The sequence below is a fragment of the Urocitellus parryii genome, unplaced genomic scaffold, assembly GCF_045843805.1.
Source record: "Urocitellus parryii isolate mUroPar1 unplaced genomic scaffold, mUroPar1.hap1 Scaffold_35, whole genome shotgun sequence".
In the NCBI taxonomy this organism is placed as follows: Eukaryota; Metazoa; Chordata; class Mammalia; order Rodentia; family Sciuridae; genus Urocitellus; species Urocitellus parryii.
Window position 1 is genome coordinate 356,738 of NW_027553167.1, and position 17,829 is coordinate 374,566.

At 37.7% G+C, this 17,829-nt stretch overlaps 1 protein-coding gene and 1 pseudogene across 1 annotated transcript; one reads left to right on the forward strand and one right to left on the reverse strand.

The window, feature by feature from the left end:
• Positions 1-3,663: 3,663 nt before the first annotated feature.
• On the reverse strand, positions 3,664-5,748 carry LOC144251988 (dihydrofolate reductase-like). The gene is made up of 3 exons (XM_077794586.1): positions 5,663-5,748; positions 5,268-5,317; positions 3,664-3,773 (listed from the first exon to the last, which is right to left on the reverse strand). Exons 1-3 carry the CDS (start codon positions 5,746-5,748, stop codon positions 3,664-3,666), a joined length of 246 nt encoding a protein of 81 aa, XP_077650712.1.
• Positions 5,749-5,973: 225 nt separating this feature from the next.
• LOC144251989 (DNA mismatch repair protein Msh3-like) overlaps positions 5,974-17,829 on the forward strand; it is a 38,293-nt pseudogene continuing 26,437 nt past the window's right edge.

Sequence of the window (17,829 nt, forward strand, 5' to 3'; positions counted from 1 at the left end):
TGAATGAAATAATGATTGAAGAGATCTTAACATTAGGTCTGTGGGTACAGGTGGGCTCTGTTTTTACAAACATGAGCTCACTTAATTCTGGACTATTGATTCCATTTTGCAGATATGGACCAATTTTATTCACCCTTGTATCCCTATTGCTGAACATAGTACCAGGAAGTAGAAACTCAACAAACACCTGCTTCTTAAATTGGGCTGCCAGAGTGAAGTATCATAGATTGAGTGGCTTAAACAACAGAAATTTGTTTCACACAGTTCTGGAGTCTAGAAATTTGAGATCAGGGTGCCAGCATGGGCAAGTTGGGGAGAGGGCCCTTTCCTTGTTTGTAGATAGGTGGCCACCTACTTCCTATGTCCTCATAAAGTGGAGAGAGAGCAAGCTCCATTCATCACCTCCTCTTCTAAGGATGTGGATCCCATCACAGGGCCCCACCTTCATGACTTCATCTAAAACTAATTACTTCTGTAAGACCAAACACCATCACATTAAGGGTCAGGGCTTCAACATATAAATTTGGGAGTCAGGGAGGAACATAAATATTCAGTCCATAGCATTGATATTTGAGTGCATGAATGTTAACTCTATGGGCTAGGGAAGGTATTACTATCATGTACCATTGAAGAAATGGGGTCTGGGAAAGGTTAAAACTTGTCCTTAATCACAAGCTAAGGAAGCCAAGGCTTGGCGTGCCTGCCCTGCCACATGGCATTCAGAGAGAGAAGCAGGGTGCTTCTCTGGACCAGGCAGTTCATTGACTGTGGAGAAGCTTCATTCCACAAGCAGCTGTTGGGCTATTTCAGGGCCTGACTTAAGAAGATGCGCTGGGACAATCACATTAAGAATTTGAACCAAGAAACTGAAAAAATGGGGCATTAGTAGTGAGATCCCAGATAAAAACTTTTTCAGGGTGGTAGGCTGGAGTTACAAGGGGGTACGTAGACTAAATTGGGAGACCACAACTGATTCCCAGTGGAACCCTGTGGTCCCAAAGGCCTTCACATTCAGGTTCCAGTTTGTTTCTTTATAATCTACACCCAGTCCTGCCCAGCATTCAAGGTGACGCTGGTGTTTGTTCTTTGCAACTAAAGGTTTTAACAAAACTCCAAGGATTGAAGGATTGAAACCCAGGCCTTCTCTCTCTCTCTCTCTCTCTCTCTCTCTCTCTCTCTCTGGTTTAGAGCTCTGTTCACTGTTTCACAGCTGGAGACATTGTCTTTGTACAGATGTTAACAGAAAGCCAGGCCAAAAAAAAGCACATATTAAATGCATTTTGATGACAATAAGAAAAGCTGTAATTGTGAAGTGAGTGGGAAGAAAGAGCCAGCGAGGAAAACCAAATCCCCTCTCAATTTAAGCTAGACCAGTAGGAGGGTCCCAAGAAACCTAAAATAGGCCTTTAATTGAGGTTACTTAGAGGATTCAAATTCTTTCTGTACTGGGGAGGAGGTTAAAAAAAAATTAAGTACCTTTAAAAACTTGCACAAAAAATAGTGGTTTCTGATTGTTAAACTCTGCCCTTTTGTGCAGGACCCAGCAGGTTCTCAGTATATGTGTGGAACTGGCTAACAAGCAGGGAGACAGGAGAACAACAACAAAAAAAACCCTAGTAAAATATTTTACTAACTGGCATTACTGTTTCTCTGGTATGCTTGATAATAAAGACTTCAAATTTTCTCAGCCCTAAAAAAAAGTGAAATACACCAAAAAATGTTATATATACATACGTAAGAAGCAGCTAAACCCAATTACATACACCACAGGGGGAATCATAAAAAAAATTAGACTCATCATTTAAGGAGAAATCCTGGCTCAACTGAACATCCTCCCCACTGAGATTTCTTTATGTTTATTTTAGTTGAAGATAGTCATAAATAAACTTGAATAGTATTCATGTTATTAAAAGTCTCTGGGAATGGCAATATACTCTGTGAATTTGGTTTCTATGAAGAAAAGATATCATCAGAATATCCTAGCAACCAGCAGAAGGAATAGCATAAAGACCAAGGCAGATGGCAGGACACACATCAATGTATTTCCCATCACCCCGAGGAAATCAATGCAACCATCCTGGTAAATCTAGTTTTTTACCTATGACATTCTAGGACAGATGTGGCAGAAAATCTCTATGAGCCTGAATCTTTTAGCCTATAGCTGTACAATTTTTTTCATTCCCAGGGTATATTAACTTGGGTAGGCCATAGTTACTGGTTATTAAAAGAGTATTTCAAGTGGTGCTGCCAAGGTATTTTGTAGATGTGATAAAATCTGTAATTAGTTGACTTTAATCTGGGTAGGCCTGATTCATCAATTCAAAGGCCTTAAGAACAGAGCTGAAGTTTCCTAGAAGAAGAAATTTTACCTGTGTTGCCTTAGCCCTGGCTAGAGAATTTCAGCCCAATGGCCTGCTCTAAAGAGTTTTGGTTTCACATACAACTGTGAAAGCCAATTCCTTGTAATAAGACTGATAAAAAGTGCCTGTATCCATAGTGACTCAGAAGGTTGAGGCAGGAGGATCACAAGTTCGAGGCCAGCCTTGGCAACATAGTGAGACCCTATCTCAAAATTTAAAAAATAAATAATCCTATGACCTGGAAGGCTGAGGCTGAAGAATTGCTAAGCCCAAGGCCATTCTCGATAACTTAGCAAGACACTGCCTCAAAAAAAAAATCCATATAGATAAATATTTTCTGGTTGAACCCTAACTGATACATGCAGGAAAGGAATATTATGACCATTATGACCACTGTTTTCAAGCAAGTAGTACCTTATGATACTGGACTCTTATTGGTAACTACATTATTAGTTTAAGGAAGAATGCTCAACATTTTGATCCCAAACTTTCCCTTAAGTTTAATTTGCATTACCCCTCCACCAAAGCAAAACCATGAGGTATGGAAAATTATTTTAGTAGGTTAGGATCAATGCCACTATCAACAAAAAGAAACAAAATAGAAATCAGGATATACTACATGTGGTGTAAATGACATGGAAGCCACCAGAGATGACTTCATGGGGCAATAATTCCACACCCTGCTTTTCGCCTTGGCATTTCTGGCGTCAGGAACTATCTACTCCATTGTTAGCAGAAACCAACTAGACATGCTCCGTTCTCTAGACAATCCCTAGAGCCATTTTCAATGCTTTAAAATATTTTACCTTCAGACACGGGGAAATGAACACAAGTACAGTGATATTCGGGTAATCCAGTTAACTAGGAATAGCAGGGCATAAGATTATAACCACTTTTCGTCCATCCTAAAATTCACATCTTCTTATGTTTGTGTTAAGTCAACTGAAGATAGGATAATTGCTTAATTTTGGCAAATCCCAAAACTTGGATATTGTGATTTTATGTGAAATTAGGAAAAAGTTATTGATTATATTGTATAACTGATATTTAAGTTTATTGAAGGTTGAAGGTAACTTGCAAATCTATTAATATAACATTTCAAGGTGTTAAAATCCATTAGTCACTTAAGGAGCAGAATAAGTTGCCATGTGGTGTAACAACTTATTCATTTTCTGTAATCACCTTTGTGATATTAGGTAGCTTCACTAATAGCTACTTTTATACTATTTCATCTTGTCATATACTGGTATGCACTTTAATAAATGGAACATGACTTTCCTGTAGTGACTTTATGTTATAGTACTTAGTTGAGTTCTCTACTGAGAACTATATTAATTCTGTCCTTTAAAGGTCGATTCTTTTCAGGAGTAGAGAACCAGGTCTTCCTACCCATAATCACAAGATTCTGTTTACCTATAAAATCACATGGAAAGGATAAATATATTTTGGGACTATACATATATTTTTAATCATATACACGTAGATATTTGTCATAGTGACATCTAGTGGATTTGCTTTAAAAATATTAAAACTTAAAACAGCTTTACAAAAATTTACATTTATCTTTCCTAACCTAAATATAGTAATTATTTCCCCTCGGACTTTACCCAACTTGTATCCAATATTTAATTATAATCAATTGCAACTACGTATGATGTAGTAAAGAGGAAAGGTTTTGGGTTGAAGTGTTCTAATCCAATGCATTCTATCATTATTAACCAGGCATCCTCCGTCTTAACCAGTACTCCTCCGTCTTACTTTCCTTGGCTATGAAAATAGGGATAAGAATAGTGCCTACCTCTACAATTGTTGGGGGGATTAGACTTAGAACAATGTTCAGCATATGAGTAGTTATCATTGTTGGATAATCATGCTATTCATATTTGGGTACTTTGTAGATTTCCATCATCATATTTAAAAAAACAGTTCCTTAACAGTTTCCTCAATTTATCTTAAAACAGGTTAAGTTGAACTCTTGCCTTTTCAGCATTATACTTCCACAGATAATGCTTTTGTAAAAACCTGATATATATAGATTCCATTTTTGACTTCTTAGAAGGAAAAAAAAAACCTTGAGTCAAGACATTTGGATCAAAGAAATATTATCAGATCATACTTAAGGATTCTTGAGAGGGATTTGTGTCCCTGGAGCTTTCCGCTCTTGCCATTTTGTCTCTGCCAGCGACATAATAGCCAATTCCAAGGGCCTTATATCTTTTATTAACGTTATGCAGCATCTGCTCCCTCTGACTTTCCTTATTTATTCTGCCATTCCTCTTCCTATACCCACAAATACACGTTTCTTAGGTTTTAAGCAGGGTATTCCTCCATTTTCATATTTTTTTCTTTGTTTATCCTCTTTTCTCCCATAGCTCAACTCACCTAGCTCTCTCTGTCTGAAATTGTCCTGGATGTCCTTACAGACAACTCAAAATCATCCTCATCACAATCGAACACCATTCTCCATTCCTTAATTCTTCTAGTCACTGAGACTCTCCCACACTGAAATGCTGAGAGTTCATCATTGATGCCTTCATGCATCATAATTACATTCCAAATAACTCATGTGGAGGATCCTGTAGCCACTTTCTTCATCTTTGCCCCAGTTCAGGTTTAACATCTCTCCCAGCAGCTCTTCCAAAGACCTCCTTTGGCCTCCATTTGGAGCGCTAACCTCCAATGTGAAGACCTCTGTTCAGCTGCCAATTTTGCAATACCTGAACTGTACATGTGCCCAGAATTTTTAAAAAAGGGACGTTTAATGAACCTTGGGAACTTCAGACAGATTTTTAGTAAGATTAAAGATCCCAGATTAACGTGAAGCTTTCCATTTAAAACAACATTTGCATTGGAAAACTTCAAGAAAAATCCTTGACAATCCCAAACATTTAAAAATGCCTTCATTACCTTCTACTGAAGGGGTTGTCGTCATTCTTTGGAAATACTTGAATTCATTCCTGCAAGTTAGAGAAACACAGCGTTACTCAAAACATTATCTGGTTGGCTCCGGTTCTAACGCTGACAAACATTGTACTTCCCAGAGGGTGGTGTTCTCCAGGCCAGGGACTTTGCCCTAGGCCAGAGCACCACAGGGCAGAGGCCATGGCAGGGAAGCAGGATCCGGTGGGAAATCAACAATTTGGCTTTGTGCTATAGCCGCAGAGGCCACCTAGGGTCTACATGCCCTTGTCCATTGGAACTGGCTCCAGTTGGCCAGTAGGCCCTGTGCGTCCCCGCCCAGGTGACCAGATTAAAGCCAGTGAGTGCAGCCTTTGTACCCTCACCTCCAGCCCGGCCGATACCTGAGCGGGGGCCAGGGCAGGTCCCTGTTCTTGCCGATGCCCATGTTCTGGGAAACGGCGACAATGCAGTTTAGCGGACGAACCATGACAGCAGCAGTGATCACCCAGCTCCCCTGCTACACCCGGATTCCGCTCTGCGCGAAATGATAGCCACTCCGCCCCCTCTGTCTCATTTGAGAAGGCAAGGCCCCGCCTCCGCCCCGCCTCACTGCAAGGTCGCAGCGTGCTCGCTCCCGCAGACTCCCTGGAATGGCAGCGGGCTCGCGCTACCGGCTGGGCCCTGTAGGCGGGCCACCACTACCTGTCCTACGATGTCTCGGCGGAAGCCTGTATCGGGCAGTCTTTCTGCAGCCGGCCCAGCCCATGGGAGACAAGCAGTTTTGAGCCGATTCTTTCACTCCACGGGAAGCCTCAAATCCATTTCGTCTCCTACGGAAGCCGCGGCGAAGGCAAACCACGGCTCCGCAGCGCCCTTAGCGTCCACCGCCCAGCCTCATTTGCGGCTGCTGGTGGTGGGTTCGGTCCAGGGAGGGGCGGGGCCATCGGGTGGGGCGGAGCTTGTGAGAGGAATAGGAGGAGGTGGCGACCGTTCGCGAGAATCCCGGAGATGATGGGGCCGGAAGAGAACGGGAGAGGCGGGCCGGGGAAGCAGAGGCTGGGAAACCCCAGCTGGGTCCACGTCGTGGTGTGGCTGAGAGATTGCATTACCTCTTTTTTTTTCTTGTTTTTTGCATCACCTGTTTTGAGGGAATAGATTTGAGGCCAAGGTCCCTCTGGTTGTTAAGAGGAGACCTGAAGGGAATTTCCATTCTGACGAATGGAGAGTGCCAGTTGGTCTGGCATACTTGTGTCTTTTAATTCTCCCTCTTTTCTTTCCTGGACTGATGTTTGAAAAGGGGCTTCTCTCCACACGCTTGGTTGGGTGACTTTAAGAAATCTGCTCATATGTAGTTCTTAGGACTGAACAGCATTGCTGAATATTTCAAATCACTGTGGGCTGAAGCTGAGTAGTGGTCACGATCTTATAGTTCACGTCTTAATGTGTGACGTTCAATTTGGATGTATAAAGTGTCTATAAATGCCAATGGTTAATCATTGGATACTTTGTTGCTTGCCAATCTTTTTTTAAATATTATTTTTTAGTTATAGGTGAACACAGTATCTTTAATTTATTTTTATGTGGTGCTGAGGATGGAACCCAGTGCAGCACGCATGTTAGGCGAGCCCTGTACCTCTGAGCCACAACCCCAGTCCCTGTTGCTTGCCAATCTTTAGTGAAATAAACTAAGATTTTTTGTTTTGTCCTTCCTTCCTTCCTTCCTTCCTTCCTTCCTTCCTTCCTTCCTTCCCTCCTTCCCCTCCCCCTCCTCCTCCTCCTTCCCCTCCCCTCCCCCTCCCCCTTCCCCCTTCCCCTCCCCCTTCTCCCCTCCCCCCTTCCCCCTTCCCCTCCCCCTCCCCCTCCCCCTCCCCCTTCTCCCCTCCCCCCCTCCTCCTCCTCCTCCTCCTCTGGGCTTTCCCAAGAGGGACTCTACCCTAGGGTACCCTGTATACTTCCCAAACTAAGGGTGTGTGGAAGGGGATTACAGACTGAATTTTAGTCACAAACCACATTTTAATGGAGTTACAACTAATCTGCTTTAAAAAGTTCTCTTCATTTACATTTCTTTCCTATAGTAATTGCTCCTCTCTTTTCCTTTTTTTTTTAAAGGATGACCTAATTTTCACGAATTCACCAAAACTTTATTTTGTGTCTACCATTTAGAGACTATTTGGTGAAGGACTTAAATTTTTGTCAGGTTTCCTGCCAATAGATAGTTCATAGTCTTGTGGCAACTTTAATGGTGAACATATTGTATTTAAACAGCACGTAGTTAAATATTGATTAGTATTTAAAAAGTGATATTGTTTATTTAATCTTTGGCTCCTAATTTTGGCTTTGATAACTACTATTTTATTTTTTAGGGGTATTTTATTTAACATGTAAGTGGGGTGAATCAGGTTTTATAATTTGAGATAAGTAAAGGCTGATTGAGTAAAGGAAGGTATTATATGGCTTAGTTTCATTTATTCTAGCAGGACTAGAGGTTCTGAGGCTCATGACCTGCCAGTTTCTACCCTGTCTTTGATGGGGGTAAAAACAGTTAACTCAGGACTTTCCAGAGCTAACAAATAATTCTATGAGGAATGGATTGCAGGGAAGTTGGTGTCATTCAGAAATAATGTTTAAATTACTTCACATACATTAAGCTTTCACAGAATAGATAACACCTCATTTTGTGACCTTTGTCTGTAGGCTGCAGAAGTTAACAAAGGAAAAAAAAGAACGCTGGAGAAAGATGGGCCTGTTAAAAAGAAAGCAAAGAAAGTCCAAGAAAAGGAAGAAAGAAATGACTTGGTAATGCCTGGTAACCCTGGTGAGTCTGGGCAATGATTTTTCTCAGCAGTCATGGCTCTGATATTCTTCAGTTTTTCTGGATGGGAGAGAAAGCTCTTTGAGGGTTGAACCTTTGTTCTTTTTGGACAATGATCACTATTGTGCTTGAGTTTGTGGTGATATGTATAGGAGGTGAGGGGGGATGGTGGAGGAGCTGGAGCTCTGCAATTTGGCTATAATTCTCCCAACTTTCTCTTTTTTCCACTCTAACCATTTTTGTCATGTTTTTAAAAATGAGATATTCTTGTTATAAAAATTTCAAACAGTACAGAAATTTGGATGGTAGACAGTGAAAGACCTTCCCTTTTAGTTAGGTCTACTGCTCATTGTTTGGGTACTGTGTGTTGTTCCAGATTTTTCTATATTTACACACACATATGTGTGCACAACATAGACCCACAAATTAGTTAATTAGTAATAATTTCATAGTTTACATATTATATTATTAACAAGAAATGTTAATTAAAACAAAACAAAAAAAAAAAAACAAAAAAAACAGCATTGCTGAGCTTCTGGACTTCCAGAGGTGATTTTGGGTGTAGATGATTGAGTGAGCAGATTTTTTCTAGTTTTTGGCTCCAGAGATTTTGTGATAAGAAGAGACAGGAAATTCATCTTTATTCATAATTCCCAGAACATAAAACAAAAAAATTAACAAAATGTCCCATTTCATTGAAGATAACTTGTCTATACCGCTAGAGATAATAAGTCGGATACTTATTTTTCCATATAAATGGTAAAACTTGGATTTAGGGCCAACATGAATAAGAACTAACTACAAAAATGGAGATGTATGACTAATGAGAAAAATATATCTGATAACATCTGATAATACCATAGTCCTTTTCTTTTATGGAGGGGGCTTGAAGGAGGCATGACTTGACAGATTTGCCACTGGTTAATTTTGCATTTTCTGGGGCTCTTTGCCGTTTTTCTTTTTGTTTCATTGCTCTATATAGACCTGATTGTTCAGTTTTTCAGTAAATTCTATTAGCAGTGAGTGTTCTTTTTTAAAAGTCTGCTTTTATTCTAAAGCTTCTTGTAGCTCATTTATTCTTCCTAAAAACTTTGTTTTATTTTCTTTTATAGAGGAAAAGGTAGATGACAGGTGAGGAGAACTGAGGGCTGCCATAGTTAAGTGGCTTAACGGGGGCCACACAGGACAGTTGAGGTTAGAAATTGTTGAAATTAAAATGCTTGTCATTTGTTAATTCTGGGTTACCGGGGTTGTGACTCAGTGGTAGAGCGCTTGCCTAGCATGTGTGAGACACTGGGTTCAATCCCTGGCACCAAGTAAAAATAAACAAACAAAGAAAAAAGATATTGTCTCCATCTATAACTAAAAAATATTTTAAAAAATTGGCATTCAGAAGGTGGGTATCTGTTCTGTCCCAGGGTGGTTGTCATCATCATAGTCTCCTCCTCCTCTTCCTCCTCCTCCTCCTCCTCCTGCTTCTTCATGATCATTAAAATACAGTTCTCATATCATATAGTTCACCAATTTAATGACTTTTAAGTTGTTCCAAGATTTGTGCAAACATTATCAAAGTCAATTTTAGGGCCTTGGGATGTGACCAGTGGCAGAGAGTACTTGTGTAGCATGCATAAGGCCCTGGGTTTGATCCCTAGCACTGAGGCTGAAGGCTGTGGCAGGGAGTCAATTTTAGAACATTTTCATCATCCCCAAAGAAGACCTATACCCAGTCGCAGCTACCTTCGTTTCCTTGTAACACTCTCCAGCCCTAGGCAACCACTAATCTACTTTCTGCTGTAGATTTATCTATTGAAATAATTTCATATAAATGGAATCATACAATTTGTGGCTTGTTGTATATGGTTTATTTTCTTTAGTATCATATTTTCAAGATTCATCTGTGTGATAGCAGTACTTCATTCCTTTTTTAAAATTCATTTTTTTTAAGTTGTAAGAAACATAAAATTCACCATCAACCATTTCTAAGTGTGCAGTTTAGTGGTATTTAGTACAATTAAATTGTTCTATCATCCCTACTATTCATCTCCAGAACTCTTTTTTCCTTTTGCATTTCTAAAACTCTACCCATTGAATAATAACTCCCATTCTCCCACCTCCAGTTCTGGCAGCTACCATTCTGCCACAACCTGCCAAGCATCAACAAAGGAACTTGAGTAGGGGTGACTGGAGATGGAGAAAAACACAAAGAAAAAGAAAACATTTTTAAGCAAAGCTAAGGCCAGGTGGGACACTGCCCTCTAATGGAGGAACAGTGACCTGGAACTAGCTCTGCAAATTTATTATATAGGGTCTTATAATCAGGAAGTTAAACTATAGGGGCATTGTAAATTGTTCAAGGCTTCTGAGTTATCAAGAGGCTTCTTTGTGCACTAAAAAGTTACAGAGATAGAAACATTTTTATGATTATCCTGCTGCACCCAGGAAGCCCACTGTACTGGAACGTCTGATAACTGTTAGCATCAGAGCCAAGTGTCAAGGCTGTTAACCTCTTTGCTTTTTGGCAAGAAATGTTTCCCAGGCTTGGCTTTTTCCAACACTGCAGGATCAGCCAATGACTATGGGTTCATCTGCTCTCCACACCATTCTACTTTCTGCCTCTATAATTTCGACTGCTCTAAACTACATTCATTCTTTTTATTTCTAGGTAATATGCAACTGTATAGATTCATCTCATTTCTTTTTATTTTTTATTTGTTCTTTTTAGATATTCATGACAGTAGAGTATATTTTGACATATTATACATAATATGGAGTATAACTTTCCATTCTGTGGTTGTACATGATGTGGAATTACACTGGTCATGTATTCATATATGAACATAGGAAAGTTATGTCTCATTCATTCTACTGTGATTCCTATTCCCATCCCCCCTCCATTCCTCCATTCCCTTCATTCCTCTTTGTTTAATCCAGTGAACTTCTATTCCCCCTCCCCTATTGTGTGTTAGTTAGCATCTGCATATCAGAGAGAACATTTGGCCCTTGGTTTTTGGGGATTGGCTTATTTCAGATAGCATGATAGTCTCAAGTTTCATCTAGTTTGGTTCCATAGCTTAGCTATTGTGAGTGGAGCCGCTATAAACATTGATGTGGCCTCATCACATGATGAGGTATGCTGATTTTAAGTTTTTTGGCTATATGCCAAGGAGTGGGATAACTGGGTCAAATGGTGGTTCCATTCCAAGTTTTCTGAGGACTCTTCATTACTGCTTTCCAAAGTGGTTGTACCAATTTGCAGTCCTACCAGCAATGTATGCGTGTACCTTTTTGGCCACATCCTTGCCAACATTTATTGTTACTTGTATTCTTTATAATTGCCGTTCTGACTGGAGTGAGATAAAATCTCAATGTAGTTTTAATTTGCATTTCTATAATTGCTAGGGATGTTGAATATTTTTCATATCCGCCTCATTTCTCAATTTTTCAATTTACAAGGGTTTTTTGTTTGTTTGTTTGTTTGTTTTTTGGTGCTGGAGATGGAATCTATGGCCTCATGCATGTTAAATCACATTCTTTACCACTGAGCCACATATCCAGTTTTTACATTTTTTTTTATTGTGTTTTTTTTTTTAAATCTGGTTTCCACAGGAGAGGAAAACTTTGTATTCACAAGGGAACTTACATGCTTTTGAAAAGTGATTTTAGAATGTATTTTGGAAATCATGGAAATAATCAAAGGTAAAACATACCTTGGAAAATATACTAAAAAATATGCTTTTAAAATAAGAGAAATCATAGTAAACAAGGTAAAGTATATATTAAATAATTTATGTATTTTGAAGAAAGAGAGTCACCATGTTCAAGGATTTTTGATTTTTAGCATGTGACAATCTAGGTTTTTTTGGTTTATTCATTTGTTTTGTTTTAATTATAGAGGGCCAAATTTCCTGTCCATTTTCTCTTGGCTAGGATTTTCTCATCATTATAGATTTCCACAGATTAGATTTTGTTGGGCCTTAGACCACTTTGAATTGATTTTTATCCTGTTTGAAGCTCATTTAAAGCTTCTTGGGTCTAATCAAATTTGGAAAGCCCTTTTAGGCATTATTTCCTCAAATGCTTTTTTTCTGTTTCCTTCCTCTCTCTTCTTCTCAAAGTTTATTTCAGGGATGTTGAACTACTTGCCATTGTCCCTGAAGCTTTGTTTTCAGGTCTTATATCTCCTCGTGTTTCATTTTGGATAGAATGCTTTCAAATTCAGTGATCTTTTTTCTGTAGCATCTAATCTGCTATAAAGCACTTTCAGTGAAATTTTTGTTTTGGATATTTTATTTTTTTTTAAATATTTATTTTTTAGTTTTAGGCAGACACAACATCTTTGTTTGTATGTGGTGCTGAGGATCGAACCCGGGCCACACACATGCCAGGCGAGCATGCTACCGCTTGAGCCACATCCCCAGCCCTGTTTTAGATATTTTAGATGTTATCTCTGAAGTTCCTTTTTTAAAAAATAATATCTTCAATTTCTCTGTGTGAATTATATCTCAGTAAAACTATTAATAGAAAAAAAAGTATCCTTTTACCCCTCTTTTTGCTTATGTTTTTCTTTGCCTTCTCGTTATGTGGAGTGTATTTATAAAACATGTCTGTATATATTAATTTCATCATATCTTTCCTCTCTGGATCTGCATCATTGAACTGATTTTTCATACTTTTCACATGTCCAACAATTGATTGGATCGTGGCTGTTATGAATTTTTTATTATTTTCTACTGGATTTTGTATTTCTTTAGAGTCTTGTACTTTATTCTTGCAATTAGTTAACTTCCTCATGGGTCATTTTGATTGTTTTCAGGATTGTTTTTAAATTTTGTCAGAGTATGTCTAGCAGTAGGTGAGCCTGTCCCTAAAGCTTTCTTGAATCAGAAGGGTTGCAAAGTAGCAGCAACATACCATAATGCGTATTTCCACTATACAGAGATAAAAGACACTAATAACGTTAAGATATTAAAGACACTAATAACGTTAAGACATAAGTAAAAGTGATGAAGTAAAAGTGATGAAGTTTGAGTTTTACTCAATCACAAACATACACCATGTAGTAGAGCCTTAGTACTTCACTTCTGTTTTCAACACTTCAGCTAAAGATCCGTCTTTTGTTTTGTTTTGTGTTTTAAAAAACTACAACCCCAAGATTTTCACTGACCTACATTCTGGGAAAGTTTTTTTTTTTTTTTTTTAAACCACAGGAGGGAAATCTGTGTACACACTTAAATTATGAAAGTTTTATACTTTCAGAAATGAACAGAATATCACTTGTGCCCTCAGAATGTTCTTGCTTTCATAGGAAGGGTAAAAGATGATAAATTCATGCAACCCCAGTTTCCTTATATTTGCTAATAGCTACCTAATACTATTGCTTTAAATAGTGAAATAATATATTGTGGTACATGGTAAAGATCCAATAAATGATAGATCCCTTCTCTATGGATTGCTTGCTTATGAACAACTCCTTCTAGGCAGACTGTGTACTATATAAATATTTGAGCTTCTTATAGGAATGTAAAAGAAAAACGATTTAAAGCTGGGAGAATTAGAGAATTTCATGGAAAAGATAGCTTTGAGATGGAACTTGAAGAATGAATACAATTTTGATATGTAGAAAGTATAGCATGTGCAAAGCTTGGAAGCAGGAAAACAGGTGTTTGAGTGGGGTGATTGGATTTCCTTGGTGAACCCTTGATGTCATTATCTAAGACTTTCCCCTTAATCTGGTCAGATTCTTCAATTAGAAACCTCCTAGCTTCCTAGGTTCTGGAGAGGCTGGTGGTGTCAGCATATAGTCAATGTACATTCCCATCACCCTTCTGAGTTGCTGCTCCATCAGCTATGCCTGTTTTGCCTTTCCAGAGCTATCTCCTGTCTGCTGCTGAGGTGAGGAAAAGATAGTTGCCTTTAACTTTGGAGTGTGTGTGGGGGGTCTAGAAACCAAATTACTTGAAGTCAGTGCCTTTATTTTAGATCTTCCCATATTCCATTTCCACAGTTACTGGTGCCGTAATTCCCCAGTCTCTTGATCATTTTGTGTTGCAAATAGGATTGGTCCTTGGTTTTCTTAACTATTGACTTAGGACTTAGCTTGAGTTGGGTGGGCTGATTGGTGAGAGCTCATCTGTTTTCCCTTCTAGCTTCAGAGATTTCATTTGCAATTGTTGCCTCTCCTCTCCTGTCTGTCCTTAAATGTGAAAACAAACCAACAAATAAAAACCAGAATCAAACTGCAGTGTAGTTTTCCTTTCTTTGTCTCTCTCTTCTTTTGTAGTGCTGAGATAGAACCCACAGCTTTGCATGTGAGCAGGAGAAGCAAGAGCTCTACCACTGAACTCTAGCCCCAGCTTGCTACTGTAGTTATTCAATGAGGTCTCAGCAGTGAGTGAAATCAGGTGTATGCTTGAATATGCCGCCTTTACCCTGAACTTGATGTTCTTTATTCCTTTATTACATTATAGTTCAGTCCATTAATGGGAATCTCCCTTTTTAGAAAATTCTGTGTTTATTATAAGTTGACATAATGAGACCCAAATACCGTGGTTATATTTTCTTCTCATTTGTTTTCCAAGAGCCAAAAAAATGTCTGAGGACCAGGACTGTCTCAAAGTCTCTGGAAAAACTGAAAGAATTCTGCTGCTATTCTGCCGTTCCTCAAAATAGAGTCCAGATAGCACCTCTTCAAGAGAGGTTGGCAGTTAACCAAACTGTACTGATTTTGAGGATATCAGTTTTCAACGTGCAAAGAATGCAGTTTCTTCTGAAGATTCTAAATCCCAAGTGAACCAAAAGGTATGTAATTGTTATATAGATGTATTTCCAGTTACCCAGAACAGTAGGTTCTGAAATCCTTTAGTTTCTGTGGGGTCACTGAGGACACTTGACTGATCATCTGAGTTACCTGACAGATCTTTTGTTTCACAGATATATTGTGAAACATAAGAAATTCTAACATATGGATATTCTAATTTGCTGTGTATTATGAGGGATGAATTGGTTTGTGTTCAAACAAAACAAAACAAAAAATTAAAAGACTCCCAAATTATTTTGATCCAATACTCTTTATTTTAGAACCTCCCTTATTTTACAGTCTATGATTGTGATGTACTTACTGCCTGGATTAGGAACCACTGACTTGGGGGAATTTTTTAGATTATTGATACATGCATAATTTTATTATAGCTCTCCTTAAAGTTTTCATGATTTGCATGGAAAATAATGTTGGGGAACATCTATCTATCAATGTTTTGAGGTTTCCAGTTGAAAGCTTGTCATGTATTAAGTAAACTTAGAGATAAACCAAATAAATATGTGTTTTTACTTCTTCTACTGTTTATTTTGTGACTTATTAATGGTTCCTATCATTGCAGAATCTGGTCTGGCACCATCATTGAAATCTATAATTCAGACAAATGGTTGACTTTCAACCTTAGCTTTACATTAGACTCATCTGGAGAAATTAAAAACAAAACAAAACAAAACAAAAATTGGTATTTAGAACCTTCCTTCAGAATCTTATTTATTTGGTCTTCACTGAGAATTGTGCATGGCTATTTTCTTAGAAGCTCTTATTTTAATGTGTAGACATGGTTGATGATCATTGAATTAGAGAAATGCTTTTTGAATTTATATGTGTGTGTGTATATATATGCATATATATTTATTTATTAAAATTTTAATGAAATGTGCTTTTTCTTAGAAAAATGATTAGGACAATAGAATTTTGCTTACAGTTTTCCCTTCGCACAAAGTTCAGATCTATGGACTTCTGTCTCAAATAGGCTACTATAGGTTAAACTCACTTATCTTAGGTCATCAGAAAAGGAAAGAATGTTTTCTTTTCTATTACCTTTTAATACTGAGAAGCAGTTCACCATGGTATAGGGTGATCATTATGGATAGAAATCATAAAGTCTGTGAAATCTCATTTTATTAACTGGAACATTTACCCTGGGGGCTCAGTAGAGCCTATCTACTATTGCTTTGTACATAAAATGACCAACTTGATTTTTCTGTGAAATTAGAAATGATCAAATAGAAGGGTTATCTAGAAGCAATATAAGGACATTATTACAAGCAATAAGCTATTTGAGAGCTTGAAAAGACACAGATGAATGGTAAAAATCTACCAATTGAACATAATTGCCCAGTGGTCTAGGGATATTAATGAAGGGTCGACATGACTCTGGATAGGTTCTGAAATTTATTCTGATCACTCTGAATTGTCAAGACAAGGTTAAGTTGAGTTCAACATGCTGCCTCTGTGAATATTAAAGAAAATATAGTATATCTGAGAAATATTTCCACCCAAATCATATAAAAAATAAGTTGCTTAATAATCAAGTACTTAGATTTACTTGTTAGTATCCCACATGGAGAGAACTCCCCCCTCCACCCCACCCCTCAGAAGTCCGTCGTATTTAGTAAAAGAATAAGTTAAAAAAATGAGAGAAACTTTTTTCTAGGAAATATATTTTTGTAAGTATTAATTAACTTTTATATTATGTAGTATTCCTGGAATTTATGTAGGAGTCATAGAAACAAAATTGAAAATCCCTCAAAATGAAAAACAGTTGCATTCTCAGATGTTACGATGAGCTACATTTCTTTGGCCATTCTTCTCCACACCTTACCATCTTCCTATTGCGAATCTTTGCAAGTTTTCTGGGCTATGTTATTTAGATAGATTGAGTCTTTTTGAAATTAATGTCTTTCTGTGCCGTCCTAGCTAAGCTGTTTTTTTTTTTCTTAAAAACATTTACTTGACATCCACAGAATACATGTTTCTGGGGTTTCTATTGATATGAGATTCCACTTTTCTGCTCTCTGTCCCTTCCTCTTCTTCTGCTCACTAGTTTTTTAGGGCATATTTTTTATTCCAGTGGTAGTTGAGTAACTTTTTAGATATTGAGAGTGACAGCATGGCTCTTACTTAGAAATTGATTTATCCTATCAATTTGTCTCATTTTCCCATTTCTTAATCAAGTCTAATAATCAAGGGATTTTCTCTAAGCTGTAAGTTGGAATTAATTATGGTTTTATATTACAGGAAGTTCAGGATAGTAGGAGTACTAATATTGAAAATGTAGCCCAATGCTCTTTGTTTCCCAAAACTTCTTTCCCCTATTTATTTACCAAAACAATGATGATTCTCTCTTGTAATACAGATTTATAGAATATACTATCTTTTAGAGCATGCTTGGAAACTTGAAACATTAAGTGCAGCTTTAGATGCTGGCATGCTTGCTGCAAGTGTTTTTGCCCAAGATTTATCCCCAGTTGACTTTTATTCATTGTATACCTGGGAATAAATAAGAAAATAAATGTTTATTAATTATAGGTCTAATAACATAAAATTTAAAAAGAAGTATATAAAACATTCAGGTTGGTTAGATTTGCAAAATTTACTTAAATACTGGCAGTTTTTGTTTTTTTGGTTCATAATTTTTTAAAACGTTTTACTTTGAAAAAATTTCAAACCTTTGTACATATTGCTTTGCACATAAAATGACCAACTTGATTTTTCTGTGAAATTAGAAATAATCAAATAGAAGGGTTATCTAGAAGCAATATAAGGACATTATTACAAGCAATAAGCTGTTTGAGAGCTTGAAAAGACAGAGATGAATGGTAAAAATCTACCAAATGTACATAATTGCCCAGTGGTCTAGGGATAATTTGCCTGAATACTACATTGTGTCTTGGGAAACCTTTTACCTAGATTTACCAACCATTAGCTTTTTGCTAATT